We start from the raw sequence: 23,622 nt of genomic DNA, 5'->3' as shown, positions 1-23,622 counted from the left end.
GCACCACTGTTTGTCACATGTGTTGTTGCTTCAACTACGGTAAAGTCCTACATAGTAACATAGTACATAAGGCCGAAAAAAGACACTTGTCCATCCAGTTCGGCCTGTCATCCTGCTCTTCAAAACTCTGCTCTACCTGCCTCAAAGACTTTATTATTCTCTACTGAGGTACTGTGTCAGGGTGAGGAGCCAGACATCACAAACTGACCTTCTTACAAGTTGATGCTTTAAATCTAGTGTTTAGCAAGCACCAAAGTGTGACCGAACACATCGGTATGCTCATGTGTTCTACCGAGCACAATGCAAGTCAAAGGGAGAACCCCAGGCACTCCTTGCTCGGAAGATAAGAGGGTGTCTGGTTCACAAAAAAAGGTTAGAAATTGATGGAAACCCCATCAAAATGGTTTGGAAACAACATTAAAAGGATAGCTGGATGCATCTTGGACTCGTGTTATCTATGACATACAATAAACAACCACACAAAGGCTATATGCCAAAACCCAGGTATATCCAAGCCATTAATCTATCCATGAGACAGATGACAGGCTTAGTCAGAATACCTTAAAATGGCAGCCTTGTGCACTGTGAGACATTCCAAACCAGCTCTCATCTGACTGAGAGCCAGTAATCCTCAAAGTTACTTTAGGTCTGTTGGATGGCTTGGGTGGACCTGCGCACCGAGATCAATTTCCTTAGGGAGACAAAAAGTTTTCTGATTGTCCTAACATAATATTCAATAATCTTTCTATACAGTTTTGTCATGTAAAAACTAATTTGCATAAACATGGGCATATGGGAAAGACATGCAAATGAGCAGAATCTGCCTCGTTTTTCAGCTGAAAAAAGACTGTCATGAACAGCGCCATCTATTGGTTTCATAGTCTTATGACAAGAGTAATAGTATTGTTGCAAAAAAGACCACACTTCGCTGTAGATGACTTTAGTATGGTGAATTTATTGGTCACATATTACAGCATAGTGACGCATTTCAGAAACGCGTCACTATGCTGTAATATGTGACCAATAAATTCACCATACTAAAGTCATCTACTGCGAAGTGCTGGTCTTTTTTGCATTGCAACATTGTTTCTTGGGACGCCAGCCCGCTGACACGTGCACTGCATACTGTGAAGCAGTGCCGACCAGTTATCTACTAAGAGTAATAGTATTGTCATAAGACTATGAAACCAATAGATGGTGCTGTTCATGACATTAACAGCGCCATCTATTGGTTTCATAGTATTATGACAAGATTATTAGTGTAGCCTTTTGCATGGAAATTTTGTGCTAAAAATTAGCGATTAGAATATTCGCGGTCTACACAACTCATGAACAGCGCCATCTATTGGTTTCATAGTCTTATGACAAGAGTAATAGTCTTATTTTCAGCTGAAAAACAAGGTAGATTCTGCTTATTTGCATGTCTTTCCCATATGCCCACACATAAAGTGCAGGACATCGAAAATGAAACATCCTGAAAATTATGCAATACCAATAGAAAGAATTTAGCGACATTAGCATATTTTGATCATTCAGTGCTGTAATATGTTGAGAGATATAACGTTATAAAATGACAATAATTGTGTATTTGAAGGCTCAGATATGTAAAAGCACCTGTCTTGACATGAATAACAATGATTTCAAACTGAATCCTTTATGAATTTTCAATGACTCGACTAGATTCATTTATCCCAGCTAAAAATAAAAACTTTATAACCGATTAATTTAAAAGTATTCTAATATATTAATAAATGCAGCATCTTCTGGCACTGAATAGTAGGAAATAATAACAAGCTTACTAAGTACCCATTAGCCATTAGCTGAACTACACCAATAATATCCCCAAGGCACTCATTTCTATCCTCCTTACATCAGCAGAATAGTGTAATGATACCTTAAAGTTTATTGTTCGTTTTTGTATCCTTGAAAGTTGCTGCATGCACAGATTATCAGTGTTATTACAAACCTAATAACAGAAATGATTGCTTCCTGTCTACACCCCAGTGTTTGTAGTCCAACACCTTTATGATTATAACAAATTATCGCGACCACTTTAAAAACTGTGGGTTTGCAGTTTGCTATAAATTGTACTAATGATTTGACTTTAGTGACCTTTACATACTTTCTGCCTTCATTTATCTCCTGTGGAAATAAATAAACAAAAGCCATCCAACAAACATGTTAAAGAATGATAATTATGTTTATCGCTTATTTCATATTGAGAATTCATTATATAAAATTACTGTAAACCATCTGCTAGTCCATATGCTGTTTTGGCTCATTCTAGAATATATCTTTAGCAAAGATTAAAATATTAATAAATGCCAACCAACTACGAACACAAACAAGATGACCATGAAAGGATTATGCAGCAGAACTAGTTGCATTTAAATGTTATTCTAAGTAATAGGTAATTTGGGAATTAAGTAGCTGTCCTCGGAATATGTGTGAAGAAATGTGAAAACATACTAAAAAAATTAATTATAAATCAACTTTCATTTGTTTGTCAAAAAATGTAACTGGAGGCCATGTTTAGAAGTAAAAAGATATATGTATTACATAGACAAAATAACTGAGTTTATCTAATCTATGATTGGGGGTTGACCATTAGGCAATCAACATTGGAGGACCAAATAATTCATCATTTTAAAAGACAGCTTATGAGACTTTATTACAAGGAAAGACAAAAAAATTACACTAAAAAATGATTACCAGTGGCATCATGTTTCTTCCTGTAATTATTGTGCTTTGGGGAGCTCTCAATCTGTTTAAAGCTGGCCAACTGCTTTAAATATTTTTTTAACTTAGAGTAAGCATAATCCATATGTGCAGTTTCAACAATGTCAACACCATACAAATTTGTATCTGTATTGTTAGGTCACAAGCTCAGGTCAAGAACCTCAAAGGTAATATTTTCTGAAAAACTACCGGTACTACAAGCCATACCAGAAAGGCAATGGGAGATTAGGGAGGTTAACAAGAGGCTCATAGATGGTGTAGGAAGGAGGAATTTGGGTTCATTGGGAACTGGGCTGACTTCTCTATCAGCTACAGGTTTTATCGTAGGGTTGGGCTGCACCTCAATGAGGAAGGTGCAGCTGTTTTGGGGAGAAGATGGCTAGAAAGTTGAAGGAGTGTTTAAACTAGGGGCTCGGGGGAAGTAATTACATTAAAGAAGGGGAAGATAGTGCAGATAGTGACCTTGGGTGAGGTAATGGAACTGGGGTGGAATGGAGGGAGGGACTAGAAAAGTTCATAAGGAAAGGTTTAGGGCCGGGGCATTGTTAGGTTAAAACATTTGGGGCCTTGGCCCTGGATGTTTTGTCCCAGGCCCCAAATGTACTGCCTGCCAGCTAGATACAAGATGCTGCCAACTAGATACAACTATATTGCTGTCCTCTAAAGAGGAGAAGTGGTGGGAAGAAGCTATGGTGAGGTCTGCTGCATAAGGAGAGTTAAGTGAAGGGAGAGGCAGAGCAATGCTGGGAGTTGTGGTTATTAGACTGGGACTGAATCTTAGGGCTGAAGGGACGGATGTTATTTACATGGGACTGAGTGTTGAGGGGGTGATGTTATTTACATACGGAACTGTGTGTTGGAGGTGGCTGGAGAGGGGATGATGTTATTTACATGGGACTGTATCTCGATGGTAACTGTGGGAGGGAGTGATGTTATTTAAATGGACTGTATGTTGATGGAAGCTGTGGGAGGGAGTGATGTTATTTACATGGAACTGAATGTTGGAGGTAGCTGGGGAGGGGATGATGTTGTTTACATGGGATTGTATGGTGAAGGTGGATGTGGGAGGGAGTGATGTTATTTATATGGGACTGAATGCTGGAGGGGGTGGTGAGAGGGGGTGATGTTATTTACATTGGACTGTGTGTTGAACGCGGCACTCTGCAGAGACGAGACGTAGCTGAAAAAAGTTGTCCTGACCGAGTGGAGAAGATGATGATAGAGAAGATCTACATCAGAGGAGAACATCTACATCAGAGGTATGTGCTGCTCTATAGCTAATACAGTACAATGCAGTGTGTGAGGAGGATTAACTTAGGGAATTGGGCCATACTCATTGCGGCTTAGGCCCCAGATCTTTTGAAACACTAGCAACTCTCCTGGTGTAGGGTAAAAAAAAGATAATTATATACAACAAGCTTAATTGTACGTATAGTAATGCCAGAAGCCTGAGTAATAGAACTAGTGAACTGGAATTAGCAATATCTGCGGAGGACTATGACATAGTGGGAATAACTGAGACATGGCAAGATATCTATGAATGGACGGTTAATGTAGAGGGATAGAAAGGATCATAAACACCAAAGGGGGGAAGGGGTCTGCTTTTATGTAAAGTTCTGTCTAAAGCCCATACTTCAGGAAGATATATGAGATAGAAATGAACATGTGGAGTCACTGTGGGTAGAAATACATGGAGGCAAAAAAAACATTAAAAAATGATAAAATACTGATAGGGGTTTGTTATAAGCCACCTAACATAACAGAGTCCACAGAATATCTACTAACAGAAATAAATGAGGCAGCAAAAAATAATGTGGTTGTTATTTTGGGGGACTTCCACTACTCAGATACAGACTAGGAAACCGAAAAATGTGGATCTCATAAAAGAAACAGGTTCTTGGCAATAACCAAAGACAATTACCTTTCCCAACTAGTTCAGGACCCGACTAGAGAGACGGTCATACTGGACTTCATACTAACCAATAGACTTGACAGGGCAACAGATGTGCAGGTTGGGGGACACCTGGGAAATAGTGACCATGAAATAATAACCTTCAAATTGTCATTCAAAAGAATGTTTCTTCAGGGAGGCAGAAAAATACTAAACTTCCAAAAAGCACAATTTGACCACATAAGAGAGGCCGTTGGACTTACTAACTGGGACAATGTCCTCGGGAATAGGAATGCAGCCACAAAATTTGATATTTTTAGATGCATCCTAAACTCTAATTGTGGGAAGAAAAGGGTGAGGAAAAAAAACTATGGGGGTAAATAGAAATGTAAGGGTATGTAAATCACTAAAACAGGAAGGTATTAAGGAAGCATTTAAAAACTATAAGGAAAAAAAATAAAATATCTAAAAGACAAATAAAAGCAGCCCAACTGGAGACAGAGAGATTAATTGCCAAAGATGGTAAAACTAACTCTAATATTGTTCCTTAATTATATAAATGGTAAACCGTTTAAACCTGAAAGTGTTAGCCATTTACAGAAAGATGAGGAGAAAGTGAAGTTATTAAATATTTTTTTCTCCACTGCATTCACTGAGGAAAATGAACTGTCAAATGAAATACAGAGTGTCAAACTAAATTCCCTATTAAAATTGCCCTGTCTGACCCAGGAAGAAGTGCAGTAGCATCTTAAAAAGATTAAAACAGAAAAATCACCAGGTACAGATGGCATACTCCCCATATCCTAAGAGAATTAAGTAAGTTATAGACAGACCCTTATTTCTGATGTTCCACAGAATTGGCGATTAGCAAATGTAGTGCCAATACTGAAAAAGGGGTCAAAATAGTGCCTGGAAATTATAGATACTGTAGGTAAGTTTAACATCTGTCTTGGGTAAACTGTTTGAAGATTTTCTAAGATATGCTATTTTGGAGTATCTCAATGAAAATAAGCAAATAACACCATATCAGCATGGCTTCATGAGGGATTGGGGTCATGTCAAACTAATTGAATATGTTTTTATGAGGAGGTAAGTTCTAGACTTGACAGGGGTGAGCCAGTTGATGTAATATATCTTGACTTCTCCACTGTGCCACATAAACATTAGTACATAAAATGAGAATGCTTGCTCTGGGAGAAAATATCTGTATGTGGGTAAGTAACTGGCTCAGTGATGAAAACAGAGTATGATTATTAATGGTAAACACTCAGATTGGGTCACTGTCACTAGTGGGGTACCTCAGGGGTCAGTATGGGGCCCTATTCTTTAAAAAATATTTATTAATGATCTTATAGAAGGCTTGCACTGTAAAATATACATTTTTGCTGGTCACTAAACTGTGTAGAGTAATTAGCACGGAAGAAGACAGTATATGGCTACAGATGGATCTGGATAGATTGGAGGTTTGGGCAGAAAAGTGGCAGATGAGGTTTAACACTGACAAATGTAAGGTTATGCACATGGGAAAGAATAATACAAATCACCCGTACATACTAAATGGTAAAACACTGGGTAACACTGACATGGAAAAGGACATTTAGGGAAAAGGATTTTAAGGAATTTTAGTGGACAGCAAACTTAACTGTAGAAACCAGTGTCAGGCAGCTGCTGCCAAGGCCAATAAGATAATGGGTTGCATCAAAAGGGGCACAGATGCACGTGATGAGAACATAGTCCTGCCACTTTACAAATCACTAGTCAGACCACACATGGAGTATTGTGTACAATTCTAGACTCCTGTGAACAAGATAGACAGACAAATGGAATGGGTGGACTACAGTACCCAAAAAGATTATCAAAACTAGGGTTAATCACTTCAGAAAAAAGACGACTAAGGGGAGATCTAATAACTATGTATAAATATATCAGGGGACAGTACAGAGATCTCTCCCATCATCTATTTGTACCCAGGACTGTAACCGTGATGAGGGGACGTCTTCAGCGTCTAGAGGAAAGAAGCTTTCTACACAAATATAGAAGAGGATTCTTTATGGTAAGAGCAGTGAGACTATGGAACTCTCTGCCTGAGGAGGTGGTGATGTATTTCTGGAGTGTAATAATATTACAGGTTATAGTTATAGATTTCTGGAGAAGGGTCGTTGATCCAGGGAGTATTCTGATTGCCTGATTGGAGTTAGGAAGGAATATTTTCCTCTACAAAGATCAGATGGTGGGAAAGACAGACAGCTCCCTTCGACTGAAGTGGTGGAGCCTTGACTGCATGAAATTGGGTGCGTGCAACTGGGTAATGCAGCGATTGCTGCGGGAGGCTGGGCCACCACATCGGAGCCACGGTTCTCCAAGGCCACTTTATGGTGACGCTGCATGTGTTGACGCAGGGCTGTGGTGCCAACATTGGCACCCTGGCCATGCTTCACCTCCTCCGGTGGCATAACAAAAAATTGCCACACCACCGAGTATGGCATTTTCCCCCCAACACTCCGCGCTGACTGCCTGCTACTGCTGCCTCCATGAACCTCTGCATCGCTACTTTCCAGGCAGGTAGGCTCCAGTTAAGGAGGTGGTCTACCCCGGGCACGTTTGGCTCTCGACCTCCCACTGCTGCCACCCTGCTGACTCACGGCCACACTACAACCTCGATGGCTCCCTCTTTTTCTGATGTTGATGATGAAGCCCCTTCTTCACCCGGCTCCCAAGTGCCATCGGCTACATCATCATCATCATCCGCTACTGTAGGCACGTCACTGATGTCCCCCGCAATGGTCTCAGGGCCAGGAACCTGAGTGCTCACAATACCTGCTCCCAGGCGACTCTCATCATCACTACTTGCCCGCCTACCAGATTTTGGCTGGGCAGTAGCTACTGACTGTCTTCTAATGGCTCGTCCTCGTTGAGAAGTGGAGCCGAGCTTACAGCATTTAATTCTTCTCACACTAAGAGAACAGAAAATTACAGAGGCAGGTTCAGGACATATGGAGGCACAGGGCCTGCTCCCGGGCCATGCCAACTAAGCATCGTGTCAGAGGAACCCACCGTCTCTTGGCTGGGGGTGTCTGATGTCACTTGCGACGAAGTCAAAGACTGAGTCAACCATTCAAGCACCGCTGGGTTGCTGGTGAAGACACGACCACTAGATGACACCGGGAGCTAAGGCCTCTCTCTGCCACTTCTGCTGCCCCCCCCTCTTCTGCTGCTACTTCTGCCTGCGACAGAAACATTTTGGTGAATGCCCGTTCCCGTTGAAGGGCCTGTCACCTGCCTGTCTGACATACTGTATAATAAAAAATAAAAAATAGTTAAAATAAAATAATACATCCCAAAATAGGAAGGTACAATGTAACTTCACTGCAGAACAGCAATTAAGACATATATTTTTTCCTATAAATAAATCCCCCCCAAAAAATATAACAATAACAATTCACCACAGAACAGCTAATAGGATGTATGTATATTTCCTTCTAATACACCCCATGTATGGCTGTAGTACAATGTCACTTCACCGCTGAACGGCAATTAAAGGGACTCTGTCACCACTTTCTAACCCCCACTTTTAAAACGATTGTTCTGTCCATGGAGCCCCTGTGATTACTAAGGTGTTCTTATAAGCGAAATCTGCTGGCTCGTTTTGATAAAAAAACCTTTTATCTAACCTGTCAGTCATGTAGATAAGGTGCCCAGGGCGTTTCTCCTGGTCTGAACATGCCGCCCGCCGCCGCCGCCGTTGGTGCCCAGCTCCTCCTCTGCTCTGAATTAGCGCCGCCTGAATGTCAAGAAATACGCCTCCGGCTCTCCCTCAGTCCCCCCTCCTTCTTTTCTAAGATCCCGCGCGTGCGCACAGGCCTGTGCCTGATGCGCCCGTGCAGACTTTTAGATTCAGCCTCATTGAGCGAAGTGCGCATGCGCGCGCACTTCGCTCAACCTCGTCATAAGACGAATACTGCCGCCAGCCAGTCAGAGCCTGCCAAGAGCTGTCCGGAGCCGCACGTCTGCCCACGTCTGTGCGCACGCGCGGGATATTAGAAATGAAGGAGGGGGGAGTGAGGGAGAGCCGGAGGCGTATTTCTTGACATTCAGGCGGCGCTAATTCAGAGCAGAGGAGGAGCTGGGCACCAACGGCGGCGGCGGCAGGCGGCATGTCCAGACCAGGAGAAACGCCCTGGGCACCTTATCTACATGACTGACAGGTTAGATAAAAGGTTTTTTTTATCAAAACGAGCCAGCAGATTTCGCTTATAAGAACACCTTAGTAATCACAGGGGCTCCATGGACAGAACAATAGTTTTAAAAGTGGGGGTTAGAAAGTGGTGACAGAGTCCCTTTAAGATATATATTTTTTCCTATCAATAAACGCCCCCCCCCCCCAAAATATAACAATCATAATTCACTGCAGAACTGCTAATAGGACATACACCCTCCCGGTGACATAACTTTTCTATTTTTTAATACTGCATGGAATGTAGTGGGAAAATCTGATATTTTAGCTTTCTTTCTTTTATGCCATTCAGCGCATGGGAAACATTTTTTTATATTTTAATAGTACAGGGAATTTTGCATGCAGTGATGCTCAAGACGTTTTAAATTTTTTATTGTTTAAATATTTTTAGTTTTATTTTGCGGAAAGTGGGATTATTTGATTCAATTTCTTTTTTTTCCTATTTTTTTGGGGACCACAACATGCAATCAGACTGCAATTTGTATAGAGTAATGGCATTTTCACCATTACCCTATATATATATATATATATATATATATATATATATATCATTATATTACAATTCAGTGCTGCCAGCTTCCTACTTGAATTGCAATATACAAGTAATGAGCCTAGAAGCCTAGTACAGGCTCTGGCTCATTATTTACAAGGAATGCCTTCCACATCCACCCACAGGAGGAGTTCCTGCCCGTGAAGTGCAACTTCAGGTTTCCGACCTCACAGATGCCATTGTCACATTTGACCACGGCATCTGAGATGTTAAATGTCTGTGATTGGCATTGACATTAGCCACAGATATCTGCATATCGCAATATAGCGAATAGTCGAAAGAAAACGAATATAGAGCAATTTAGCTAATATGTGCTATAATCTTCTTTGTCTAATAGTTGTAATTTTTTTCTCATCTGAAGTTCAGATTGGAAAAAAAATTACAACTATTAAAAAAAAAGATTATAGCACTATATTAGCTAAATTGCTCTATATTCGTTTTTTTCGAGTATTCGCTATATTGCTATAACTTAATTTTTTCGAATATTCGTAATATTCTAAAACAAGAATATATAGCAATATAGCGAATATTAGAAAAAAATGAATATAGAGCAAAATTCACAAACACCACTACTCCTAAAGTCAAGTATATTGCAGCCTTCTTATTGGTGCACAAGCAGGGAGGAATCATGTGTGCTGATAAAAATAAAAAATAAATCGAATAAAAAAAAAAAAATCAAATATTCAAAATTACGAATATATCACTATATTTATTTTCGAAGTACCTATATTCGCGATAAAAATGCGAAATTAAAATATTCGTGATCAACACTATTCATGACTATGAAAATTGTAGATTCACACTGAAGGCATCAAAACTATGAATTAACACATGTGGTATTATATACATAACAAAAAAGTGTGAAACAACTGAAAATATGTCATATTCTAGGTTCTTCAAAGTAGCCACCTTTTGCTTTGATTACTGCTTTGCACACTCTTGGCATTCTCTTGATGAGCTTCAAGAGGTAGTCACCTGAAATGGTTTTCACTTCACAGGTGTGCCCTGTCAGGTTTAATAAGTGGGATTTCTTGCCTTATAAATGGGGTTGGGACCATCAGTTGCGTTGTGGAGAAGTCAGGTGGATACACAGCTGATAGTCCTACTGAATAGACTGTTAGACTTTGTATTATGGCAAGAAAAAGCAGCTAAGTGAAGAAAAATGAGTGGCCATCATTACTTTAAGAAATGAAGGTCAGTCAGTCCGAAAAACTTTAAAAGTGTCCCCAAGTGCAGTCACAAAAACCATCAAGCACTACAAAGAAACTGCCTCACATGCAGACCGCCCCAGGAAAGAAAGACCAAGAGTCACCTCTGCTGCAGAGGATAAGTTCATCCGAGTCACCAGCCTCAGAAATCGTAGGTTAACAGCAGCTTAGAGACCAGATCAATGCCACACAGAGTTCTAGCAGCAGACACATCTCTAGAACAACTGTTAAGAGGAGACTGTGTGAATCAGGCCTTCATGGTAGAATATCTGCTAGGAAACCACTGCTAAGGACAGGCAACAAGCAGAAGAGACTTGTTTGGGAATGGACATTAGACCAGTGGAAATCTGTGCTTTGGTCTGAGGAGTCCAAATTTGAGATCTTTGGTTCCAACCACCGTGTCTTTGTGCGATGCAGAAAAGATGAACGGATAGACTCTACATACCTGGTTCCCACCGTGAAGCATGGAGAAGGAGGTGTGATGGTGTGGGGGTGCTTTGCTGGTGACACTGTTGGGGATTTATTCTAAATTGAAGGCATACTGAACAAGCATGGCTACCACAGCATCTTGCAGCGGCATGCTATTCCATCCGGTTTACGTTTAGTTGGACCATCATTTATTTTTCAACAGGACAATGACCCCAAACACACCTCCAGGCTGTGTAAGGGCTATTTGACCATGAAGGAGAGTGATGGGGTGCTGCGCCAGATGACCTGGCCTCCACAGTCACCGGACCTGAACCCAATCGAGATGGTTTGGGGTGAGCTGGACCGCAGAGCGAAGGCAAAAGGGGCAACAAGTGCTAAGCATCTCTGGGAACTCCTTCAAGACTGTTGGAAGACCATTTCAGGTGACTACCTCTTGAAGCTCATAAAGAGAATGCCAAGAGTGTGCAAAGCAGTAATCAAAGCAAAAAGTGGCTACTTTGAAGAACCTAGAATATTACATATTTTGAGTTGTTTCACACTTTTTTGTTATGTATATAATTCCACATGTGTTAATTCATAGTTTTGATGCCTTCAGTGTGAATCTACAATTTGCATAGTCATGAAAATAAAGAAAACTCTTTGAATGAGAAGGTGTGTCCAAACTTTTGGTCTGTACTGTACGTGTAAGCAATATGATTAAAAACTTTCCATTTCCATTACATCCAGAATTGATGTCATGTAAGTGAAAAGAGCATAGTACGATATATTAAAATGCATTGTAGCCAAAACAGAACTGCATATAGTGTTCACTGAAATTTTTTTTTTTTTGCTAATACGTATAGAATAGAATGCTTTAACCCCTTAATAACCAGCAAGTTTTGGGACGTAATTACCAAGTTATTTAAATTTTTTTAATTATTTTATTCATCGCCTTCCAAGAACTATAATATATATTTTTTTATTATTCTTTCTATGTAGCCATATGAGAGCTTGTTTGTTTTAATGGTGTCATTCTGAGGTACACATAAATTACTGATTAACTTTTATGAACTCTTTCTGGGAGGGGAATAGGAAAAAAAACAGCAATACTACCACTGAGTTTTTCTGTTATAATTTTTGCAGTGTTCTTTTTTTCTCATAAATAACATGATAACTTTATTCTATAAATCAGTACAGTTACAATAATACCAAATACATAAAGTTTTGTTTACATTCATTGGTATTATTTTGGGGTACATGCATAATACTTTTTGATCACTTATTGCTTTTTTGGTGATGAATAAGCAAAAAGCATTTCATTTTACGGCGTTCACCATACGGATAAATTACATGATAACTGCGTCATTACAGGCACAGCGATATGAAATATGTGGAGATTTTATTTTTACATTTTTTTCCCATTAAAAAAAGTGTATTTTATTAATTGGATGTTTTTTTTTTTTATTTCTATAGTACATTGTATTTTAATGTCAGTACTATACTGACTTTTACCAGCAGGCTGCGCCAGAGAGATGCGGCCTGCTAGGAAAAGCCGGAGGCATGGGGGTCACTAAGGGGTTAATAAAGAAGGTAAGGTCACTGAATGCCATACTTAGTTGCCCTCAAAATTTTACTATAAAAGCTATCCCATTTACGTTAACAGATGTTATACAAATGATTAAACAACTGTATTTTATTATAGAAGGTAAATATCATAATGCAAGAAGTCTTCTGTCTCCCTTTTCTCTTTATCTAAAATGTATGCCTGTAGGCACACCCAGTCTACAATGCTTGTTAGAGTTTGCTGCCTTTTTACACAATCCACTCCCTTGTGTCTGAGTCAAACATCTACCCACATAACCGGTTGTAATGTAAAGTATTGAAAATGTTCCCTCAAGCAGGACTATCAGCCCTTCTGTGCCCATCATGTTTGTGGAATGGGTTCATATTATTGCTGTTGTAGTTCTTTAGAATGATTATTGAAACTGCTCTGCTCATAAAAACAGTGGGTTATTTTATTATTTGATTCTGCATTCAGAAACATGGTTTCAAACCCAAAACTTAATTTACATGGCTGCATGGATATTATCTTACAAAGTACAGAACATTTAAACCATATGACAAAGTCTGAGGCTGATTTTAACAGTTCCTAGAAGAGACAATTTCCCTTCTGTGCAGCTGGGAATAAAACGCATGTGTTACAGATGTTCTCTTCTTCCGAGATACCTAGTCTCTGGGCCAATAATGTAAATGTAAAACATTATCACAGGCTTCTTAGCATTCGGCTCTGCAAGAAAGCTGCAGACTTGTCCTTGAGCTTACATATCAGGTCAGGGATATGTGATATGTTACAAGGGCTTGTGGATCAACCCCACAAATTGTTCTTGTGAATAGGAATCATTGTGAAGATAATATTGTAGACCAGACCAAACAATCTGACACACTACTCAGATCCTGAAGCCATTATTTTCTCCAGATTGAATTTGTAGCTCTTACACAATTATGCTGCAAATACAAGAGCGTGTTCAGGATACAACTGGCCATGAACCATAGATATTTGCAGATCAGCATTTAAAAAAAAAAAAATCTATTTATATAGCCCCACCATATTCCGCAGCGCTTTACAAATTAGGGTTCATGTACAAAACAAAAGTAACTGGATAATATGCAACTGAAACACAAGGAGTCAGGGCCTTGCTCGCAAGAGCTTACAATCTATGAGGAATTGGGGGTGACACATAAGGTAGTTGATTGTGATAAGTAGGATTGAGCCATTATTGAACTGACAGGAGTGGTGCCGGACGATCTGCTTCGGGTTTGGGACTACTAGAGGATTGAGTTTAGGCCAGAGGAGATGGTGGGGGAGAGGTTTAGTCTGGGAAAAGTCATTTTAGGTAGCTTGAAAAGATGTGTTTTTAAGGCACGTTTGAAGGTGGAGAAGTTGTAAATTAACCTAATATTCCGGGGTAGAGTATTCCAGAGAGTAGGTGCAGCTCGAGAAAAGTCTTGGAGATGGGAGTAAGAGGTACAAATTATGGAGGTTATTAATCTTAGGTCGCTAACAGAATGGAGAGCAAGAGTAGGGTGGTAGATGGAGATGAGGGAGGAGATATATGGAGGTGCAGCACTGTGGAGATCTTTGTCAGTGACAATGAGAAGCTTGATATTTGAATCGTCTCATTTAAAAAAAGGGAGAAATTTATCATAAGGGTAATATTTGAAGCCGGTTTTGCTTGAGTTTGCGTTAGTGTACTTTATTCCACATTTATCAAATGTCACAGGTTGTTTGATAAATTTGTCTTATCCTTAAGCCTAAAATGTTTGTCTAGAAAAGCTACTCCAGTTTTCCTTCTCCACCCTTCTACTTGAGTGAGATTGCAACTTTTGTTTTGTGACTTAAAAAAAAAGTCTCATTGATAAATCTGGAGTGAAACTTATTAAATAGATCAGTTCTTTTGGCTCATAGAAGGGGATCGTCTTGTACAATGTCCATCAGACAAAAAAGAGCATAGGGCCAGCAGACAAAAAACATTTAACAAATACAGCAACACAGACATGCCTTCCAACTTTTGAAAATCACAAATAGGGACAATATGTGCACTGCACTAAGAGCGATGCAGTAATCTTTTCATACGAGGCCATGCCCAAAGCATAACTTTACGCACCCAGTCCGCTTAATGCCCCTCACATAGTAATGATTCCCCCTTTGTGACAGCACACAGTAGCAATGCCCACACTGTGCCCCCTTCACAATAGTAATACACACATTTTTCCCCCTATACAGTAGTTTTGCCACATGTGCCCCTCACAGTAATGTCCAGATGTTCCCCTCACAGTAGTTATGCTCACATGTTCTCCCTTTACAGTTGCTATGCCAGATGGGCCACCTTCATAGGAGTTATGCACAGATGTGCCCCTTCACAGTTGCTATGCCCAGATATGCCCCTCACAGTAGTTATGGACAACTATGTTCCCCCTTCACTATAGTTATGATCCGATGTGCCCCCTTTACAGTAGTTATGCCCAGCTAAGTGCCCCCTTCACAGTAATCAAGCTCAGATGTGCCCCCTTTACAGTAGTTATGCCCAGCTAAGTGCCCCCTTCACAGTAATCAAGCTCAGATGTGCCCCCTTCACAGTAGTTATGCTAAGATGTTTCTCCCTCACAGTTGCTATGCCCAGCTATGCCTCCCTTCACAGTAGCTATGGCCAGATATGTGTTCCCTTCACAGTAATTATGCCCAGATATGTGCCTCATTTACAGTAGTTATACCCAAAATATGCCCTTTCACAGCAATTATGCCCAGATATAGTCTATAGTCAAATGAGCCAGTTTTCTTTTATGCAGATTCTTATAAATGTCCCCTTATATATTGTCTTGCCAGATGAAGTTGCTTATCAATGGCAGCCAATGTGGATTTTCTTATTTATAATAAAAAGGAATTATTATAACATAAAAGAGCTTAGGGTAAATACAACCCCATGATTGTTGGATAGGGCTGGTGGAAACATTTTTGCTGGCATGTAACAAGTGACCATTGATACCACTTTTTAGATATCAAGCCTTATTATGAATTATTTGAATTTGTGGACAGATCCTACAGATAATGACAACATCTCGATCCACAGGGCTCTAAAAGATGCTCATCCAACCTAACCACTATAACTACAAACATACATTGGACAAGTTTTAGCTATTAATATTCAATTCCCTATATATTATATATTGCCAGCTTAAAGGTTTACTTTACAAAGAAATTATTGATAAGGGAATTACAGAGCTAACTCACAGATGCATGCATACACATGTAGTGTTTTAATATTGGGTTTTGGACATTGAAAACTTACCAACTGATTGCGAGATATTTCAAGCCTTTATTTGGTATAATTTGGATGATTATGGCTTACAGCTAATGAAAACCCCAAAGTCACAATTTTGAGGTCCCCTTTGCTCAGGGGGTATGGATTAATTAGCTGACTAGAGTGTGACACTTTGAGCCTAGAATATTGAACCTTTTCACAAAATTCTAATTTTAAGCTGCATTAATGGAATTCCTTTTCATTTGCATTACTGAAATAAATGGACTTTTGCACGATATTCTAATTTTTCGAGTTTCACCTGTATATAGGAAATAAACACATATTTAGACTTTGGTAGCCATTTATGGTTCTCTATTTTTGACAAGTTGAATGTATTTGAAGCTTGGTCAGTAGGTATAGAACAGTATCACATGCCAGTAAGGAGTTCCTCCTGAGGCAGTTGACTAGAGTGTTGACTCGCACTGCATACACAGAAGGGCACTTCAATTGATCCCAGTTGCTTTGTACTTGAACTGTTGATGCACCAGTGAATTTAACTAGAATGTTCTGCTGTTTTTTTATGTTATGCACATGTTTCCCAATGTGTTCTTTATATGCTTGTACTGTACCTATAAAAGGAGTTGTGAATGATTTCCACTGTATATTGATGGGAATGTGGGCTGGCATGGTCTCCAGTCATTTGTGCACATGCAATAGTATAGCACCACATGGGCTCCATGCTCCAAGTTGAAGACACATTGTTCAGTGAAGACTTCCGCTTATTAACTCATCTTTATATTTTAACAAACCAATTATATATTCAATTTTGCTAAAATAAAACAAAATGTTTTCCAACTTACCCCCAGCATACATAACAGCCAGCATAATAGAGGATATCCATGCAATTTCACTGTATGAAGTACTGAAAATTTCCTGGATTTCCTTGAAATATACTGTAATGGCTTTGGGAAATGCATATGAAAATCCAATTGAAATGAAAGATGCGAAAACTACAACCCATCCCCATCCTCCATCTGGAGGGGTATATTGCAGTGCCACTGGCATGTCTGGCATTTTTTAAAGTAGAAATATTCTGAAAAAGAAGATGTAAAGTTCTTGTTTAAAATGACATAAAACATATATAGTACCGTTAAATCATGGAGAACATAAACAAGTTTATTCAGATACGTATCTGGGGAGAGATTTATCAAGCCTCTTATCCAGTTGCGTACATAGAGAAGTAAGGGCCCCACAGCAAGGATCAAACCAGGCCCCCCACACAGGACAGAAGGGTTTCTGCCTAAACCCTTTTCAATGACCCTTGGGCCATTTTTCCACTGCCTCATTTGCTAAAAGTTGTTTCTTTAGAGGAAAGAGTCCTGACCAAGTTTTCACCCCCAGTAGAAGAGGGGATGATCCTCTCTGGGCCCCCTCTTGCCCTGGGCCCCATAGCAGTCGCATGGTCTGCCGCTATGGTAGTTACACCCCTGCTCTTATCTTATGCCAGAATACAGGTGCCAAAAGTGGCACATTTTTGCACCCTTTGGGAATGCATGGCCAGACACATTTTAGATTACAAAATCTGAAATCTACACAAGGTCCTAGCTAGAGTAGATTTAAGATTCTGGTCAGCAATTCTGCCAAAATGCACCAAAATTATTGAGATGTGAGCGTCTCTCACGCTTATACCGCTAAGAAGATCAAAACTGGCATTCAAAATTCGACCACTCTCCCCCTCAGTTTTTAGTGGAGCATAGCACCTGGAGAAATGTGAATAATATAAAGACAAAAATAAAATAAAACCGGTGATAATTTAAATAATATTAAGAAATATTTAGGGATGAGCGGGGTGAGCTTCAGATCCTAGATCTAAAGTCGCTTCGCTCAAAACTTTGGTTTAATGCTGTGTGGAGATCCGTCTCTGTACAGCATTAAAATGCATGGCCTCCGACGAGGCGAAGTGAGTTATTACCGAAGACTGGGTTATTACTTTCTGATAGTATAAGGCCCTATGGTGCATGGTGTTGCAAATAAGGATTTTTGTTGTTCATTGTGTCACATCTTCCTGTCACCATTTTCTAAAACAACATCACAGTTATAGAAATATTTGACAGTAAAAATCATAAAAGTAACCCAAACTAAAACTCTTAATACATTTGCCCCATTGTGCCATATAGTGCCCAGGTAGTGGCAGTGCCCAAAGAAGGATATGGTATAACTAAATATTGCCACCCTAGGTATCTGCTATATTCTTTCTAGAAATATCCACGCTGTGCCCAAATAAAAAAAGGGCATTAAAGAGCACATTATTTACCTATCAGAGAGTCAACCACGGCTTAACTAATAGCTTATTTCTGCCCTGCTTCCTAAGTCTCTTGTACTGTGAGGGAGAATGATGCTGCCCCCTACTGGTATCAGTTGGTAAATGTAGTTATGAATCATCTGCATTACTAGTTTTACTATGCAGACAGTTTCCTTATCTTGATGATCCTCCCAACTAGGGTGGATACCTAAGGGCTCATGCACACGACCGTTTGTATTTTGCGGTTCTCAAAAATATGTATCTGCCAAAAATACGGATGACGTCCGTGTGCATTCCATATTTTGGGGAACGGAACAGCTGGCCCCTAATAGAACAGTACTATCCTTGTCCGTAATGTGGCCAATAAAGGGACAAGTTTCTATTTTTTTGCAGAACGGAAATACGGACATATGGAAACGGAATGCACACGGAGCAAGGCCTCCTGCACACGACCGTATGGCTTTTTCAGTATTTTGTGGTCCATTTTTCACAGATCCGTTGTTCCATTTTTTGTTTCAGTAGTGTTTCCACTTCTGTTCCGTTTTGCTGTTCCGTTTTTACATTTGGTTTCCGTTTTTGATCTGTATGCGGATCGCAAACGGAAACGGAAGCATACAATAATTTTTAAACAGTAAGTACATAAAAAAATTGGGCTGAACATAAAATTTTCAATAGATGGTTCCGCAAAAACGGAACGGATACGGAAGACATACAGATGCATTCCGTATGTATGCCGTTTTTTTTTGCGGACCTATTGACTTGGATAGAGCCACGGATCGTTATTTGAGGGCAATAATAGGACAATACGGAAAAACAGAAATAGGGAAATGGAAGGCATACGGAGTACCTTCATTTTTTTTGGGGGCGGATCCATTGAAATGAATGGTTCCATATACGGAATGCAAAAAACGGAACTTGAACAGAAAAAAAAACATCTGCGTGCAGGAGGCCTAGGTTCAGTTCTTTTGGCTGATCCATTGAAATGAATGGTTAATGGAACTGACACAGAAAGAAAATACGTCCGTGTGCATTAGCCCTAAGACAGTGGAACTGTGTCTGAAGTCTAGGAAACTGTACAGCTAAGATTTTTGGGACAGAATGATTCAGTCTTAAACAGGAAAGGCATTGAAGTCTTACTAGATGCATATCCTTCACACAAACGTATTTTGCATTCCGTATATGGACCGTTTTCTGCATTCTGCATACGGTCCGTATAAGGAATCATTTATTTCAATGGGTCCGCAAAAGATGCGGACAGCACTCTGTGTGCTGTCTGCATCTGTTGCTCTGTCCCGTGGCCCCGCAAAAGTCCTGTCCTATTCTTGTCAGTTTTGTGGATAAGAATAGGCATTTCTATAATGGGCCTCCTGTTCCGTTCCGCAAATTGCGGAAGTCACACGGGCGGCATCTGTTTTTTGCGGACCGCAAAAAAGGGCACGGTCGTGTGAACAAACCCTTAGGCTACATGCACACAACTGTATGTGTTTTGCGGTCCGCAAATTGTGGATCAGCAAAAAAAAAAATGATGACGTCCGTATGTCATCCGTTTTTTTGCGGATCCATTGTAACCATGCCTATTTTTGTCCGCAAAACGGACATGAATAGGACACGTTATATATATTTTTTTGCGGGGCTAAAGAACAGACATAGTGATGCGGACAGCAATGAACGAGCAGCCGATTGTTGGGGAGGAAGTGTTCTGCAACATTGTGCGGTGTAAACCCACCTTTAGGTCAATGATATTGGCCGTAAGAAGGAGAAATGTTTGATCCTTTTTGTGCAGGACATTTATTGATTTTGTGCACCCATATAGCGCTACTATTACATTAGCATCAAGCAGTCTCACAATCTAAATATATCCCTATCAGTATGTCTTTGGAGTGTGGGAGGAAACCGGAGTACCCGGAAGAAACCCACACAAACACGGGGAGAATGTACAAACTCCATGCAGATGTCCTTGGTCAGATTGGAACCTAGGACCCCAGTGCTGCAAGGCACCAGTGCTAACCATTGAGCCACCGTGCAAACGGTTGTGTGCATCATTCATACACTGTGAAGTACAGGACTGGCATTGTGTGACAGATTGAGGATCATTTACTAAGCTCACCATGGTAGATTTGGTGGGAAATTTTTTTGTTTTCCAACTTTTTAAACACTCGTGCATCAATATTTTGTTGCACTCGCTTTTGTACGCCATTCATGCAACTGAGGAGTAGCAGGGACGTGGCAGGGAAGTGTCGGAGGCCATCTGCCCCCGCAAATTCACTAACATTTACCCCACTAACATTTCCAGGAGTAAATTACATCTGAAACTAGGCGCACAGACTGCCGGAGGATTAAAGATGAAGCGCATGCCTCCTCAAAAAATTGGCACATTCTCAGACAGTGCAGGGGTTATCAAAGACCGGCGTAAAACATTGGTGTTTGATAACTGACCCCCAATGTGTTTAGAAAAGGCTGACCAACAGTCACTGCCCAGAATCTACAGGCAGCAGCAGCTTACATGGAATGGAAACTCTCAATGTCTCAACATAACAATGAGTTAAAAAAAAACTGAGTCACCCTTTCCATTTATATCTATACAAATGCAGCACACATCAGGTGACATGTCAATCTAGCTCCAGTTCGAAGCATGTGACTGAAGTTTGCATTTTCAATGACACGACTGGCTGTGACCCTGTGCTGAGGATGTTATTCAAATTGGTAAAAGTCTGTTTAGCATCAAATGCTTACAAAAGTAGATAAAAACCCACAGAATGCATCATTATAAAACTTCCTTTACACAATCTATGGCCTAGAATATATAAATCATTCTCAATAAATATTTATCATAACTGTAGGAAAATATTTACGATAAATACTAAATTGTTGTCTTAACCATAAGCTAATATATGACACCAGATATACCCTTGTCTAGTATTATCGCCATTCATTAAATCTGCGCACGTCATACATTAATGCTGACCGCCACCAATGTCTGCTGCTGACATGTCTGAAAAGTAATAACAAGGTTTTCAAAGAACATTGCTTTAATTTACAATTGAAACTGTAATAACTGGAATGGGGAGGGGACTACAGTACCCAGAAAGGGTAAATCAACATTAGGGTTATTCACTTTAGAAAAAAGACGACTGAGGGGAAATCTAATAACTATGTATAAATATATCAGGGTTCAGTGGCGCACCGACTTGGGGGTCCAATGGGTCTAGACCCCCCCAAACCATTCATTTATTTATTTTTTTATCCCTCAGTGCCGCACTGCCAATCGCCACAGGCGGCACGGCCCTGGTTCTCATTGCGGGTGGTGGTGGGGAGGCAGTAGGAGATGAGTGCTTCCATTGTGGAAGCGCTCATCTCCATATTACCCTAAGTTCAGACCTGAGCGTTTTACAGCGCGTTCCTACGCGCTGTAAAACGCTCAACACGGAGAAACCAATGATTCCCTATGGGAATGGTTCTCACCTGGGCGTTTTACAGCGCGTACGATCGCGCTGTAAAACGCCTGACGCTCAAACAAGTACAGGAGCTTTTTTTGGCGCGCTTGACGCGCGTTTGGGCCATAGACTCTTTGGACAACACTGCTGTCAATCACCCAAACACGCGTCAAACGCGCGTTCACTATTAAAAAAAATGCGCATAAAAACGAGAAACCAGGGTTAATCTGTATCAGTGTCCTCAGTACAGCGATGCAGATGGCTGTGCTGCAGCAGAGCAGGGGAGGGAGAGGCGTCTCCCTTCCCCGTTCTTCAGATAGGCTGCAGGCACTAGTGGTGACACTAGGGCATTTCTTACTGGCCAATTTTTTTTGGAGGGGGGCACTATGGGGGCATTTATTTCTGGCCCATTTTGGGGAGGTATCTGGGGGCATTTTTTTACTGCCCCATTTTGGGTAAGCACTATGGGGCATCTGGTGGCACTATAGGGGCATTATTTAGGATGACTTCTCAAACAAAAGAATAGCTGATCTTAAGGAGACCAGCTAAAAAAAAAACACAGCGGAGCCTCATTTAAGAGCCTCAACACAGCAATCCAAAATGCAAAGCTCCCTGGGAAACAGTAATATGCAAAATAACTGTAGAGCCCCAGTTATGGATCTTCAACACATGTAGGATGAGGGTGAGACTCTTACTTTCATCCTCAATATAATTTCAGCTGTACAGTGTTTGTTGGGAGTGGCCTATTATATGTAGGATGGGCTTAGAAAAATAGGTGTGCCCAAAAAAAAAATCGCTGCACACCGCTTTTTTTCTTTTCGGACCCCTCCTAGACAAAATTTCTGGGTACTCCCCTGTCAGGGGTCAGTACAGAGATCTGTGACTGTGCCAAGGGGACACCCTCTGCGTATGGAAGAAAGAAGGTTTGTACACAAACATAGAAGAGGATTCTTTACGGTAAGAGCAGTGAGACTATGGAACTCTCTGCCTGAGGAGGTGGTGATGGTGGACTCACTAAAACAGCTGAAGAGGGGCCTGGGTATATTTCTGGAGTGTAATATTATTAAAGGCTATAGTTACTATAGAGAGGTTATTGATCCAGGGAGTTATTGTCATCCTGATTGGAGTCAGGAAGGAGTTTGATAGCTGTAGGCTTTCCAGACATGCTGGGAGTTGCAGTTTTGCAACAGCTGGAGGGAAGCAGGTTGGGCATCCCTGATCTACACTATTACTCCTGGCATGGGCTGCAGGGACTAAAGAAACCAGCACAGGCTGCACTGATAAAGCGCTCCAGATCACTACGGGAGACCCACACTGGAAGTACCTGGGATCCCACTGTATTATGGCATTGTACTCATTTCCAGCTAAAAATCTTTTTTTTAAGTTGATCTTTATTACAAATAAGGAGCACATTTTTCTCTGTACAGGGCTGAGATGCTCTAATGTCAGTCAGCTAATCTGACGGCTTCTTATATCTGATCTCTGACATTATAAACATTTATTATAGCTCAGTTCTTATCTTACTGATAAGAATGTGGTTTAAATTAGTGTTTATGACCACTTAGTAAATTAGAGATAAAAGTTATTAGATGACCGGCACAAAGTGAAAGTAAAAAGAACATTCACACAGCTAGACAGTTAACCCCTTTGTGACAGAATGTCTCAATATTTTTAATAAAGACCAATGGAAAAAATGATTTTTAGCCCAAAATGAGTAAAATGTAATCATAATTATATTTTTGGCCTCCGGAGGTGTATAAAGCCTTTAAGTAACTAGCTATGTCTCATCTGTATATAACAAAATAGGTTATCTGTAACTTCAGAAGCAGATAAACCGGTTTATTTAAACTGCCCAACTTAGTGATAAAGTGATTGCTGCATTTACTATGTATACGTGACTGAAAATCAAGTTGTTCTGGTTCCTGTGATCACGTTATGAAAACAAGCAACTTTCCATCTGATGTAGTTGATGTCTTGACTAAGAAGACATTCCGATTTATCATCAAACTGCAAACATCACAGCAAAGTCACGATCACTACACCAAAGAGGATGTCTA

At 40.4% G+C, this 23,622-nt stretch overlaps 1 protein-coding gene across 2 annotated transcripts in view; it reads right to left on the bottom strand.

Moving 5' to 3' along the window:
* LOC122927985 (monocarboxylate transporter 2-like) overlaps positions 1–23,622 on the bottom strand; it is a 93,942-nt gene that overhangs the window by 38,740 nt on the left and 31,580 nt on the right. For both annotated transcript variants that reach the window (XM_044280390.1, XM_044280389.1), the window contains exon 2: positions 16,690–16,922. In XM_044280390.1, coding sequence (XP_044136325.1) covers positions 16,690–16,903 — 214 coding nt within the window. In that variant the 5' untranslated portion in view covers positions 16,904–16,922. The remainder of the gene's footprint in view (positions 1–16,689; positions 16,923–23,622) is intronic.

This window comes from Bufo gargarizans, chromosome 2 (assembly GCF_014858855.1).
Source record: "Bufo gargarizans isolate SCDJY-AF-19 chromosome 2, ASM1485885v1, whole genome shotgun sequence".
NCBI lineage: Eukaryota > Metazoa > Chordata > Amphibia > Anura > Bufonidae > Bufo > Bufo gargarizans.
The sequence above is the reverse complement of the archived record's forward strand: the minus strand, read 5'-3'. Positions and strand labels throughout refer to the sequence as shown.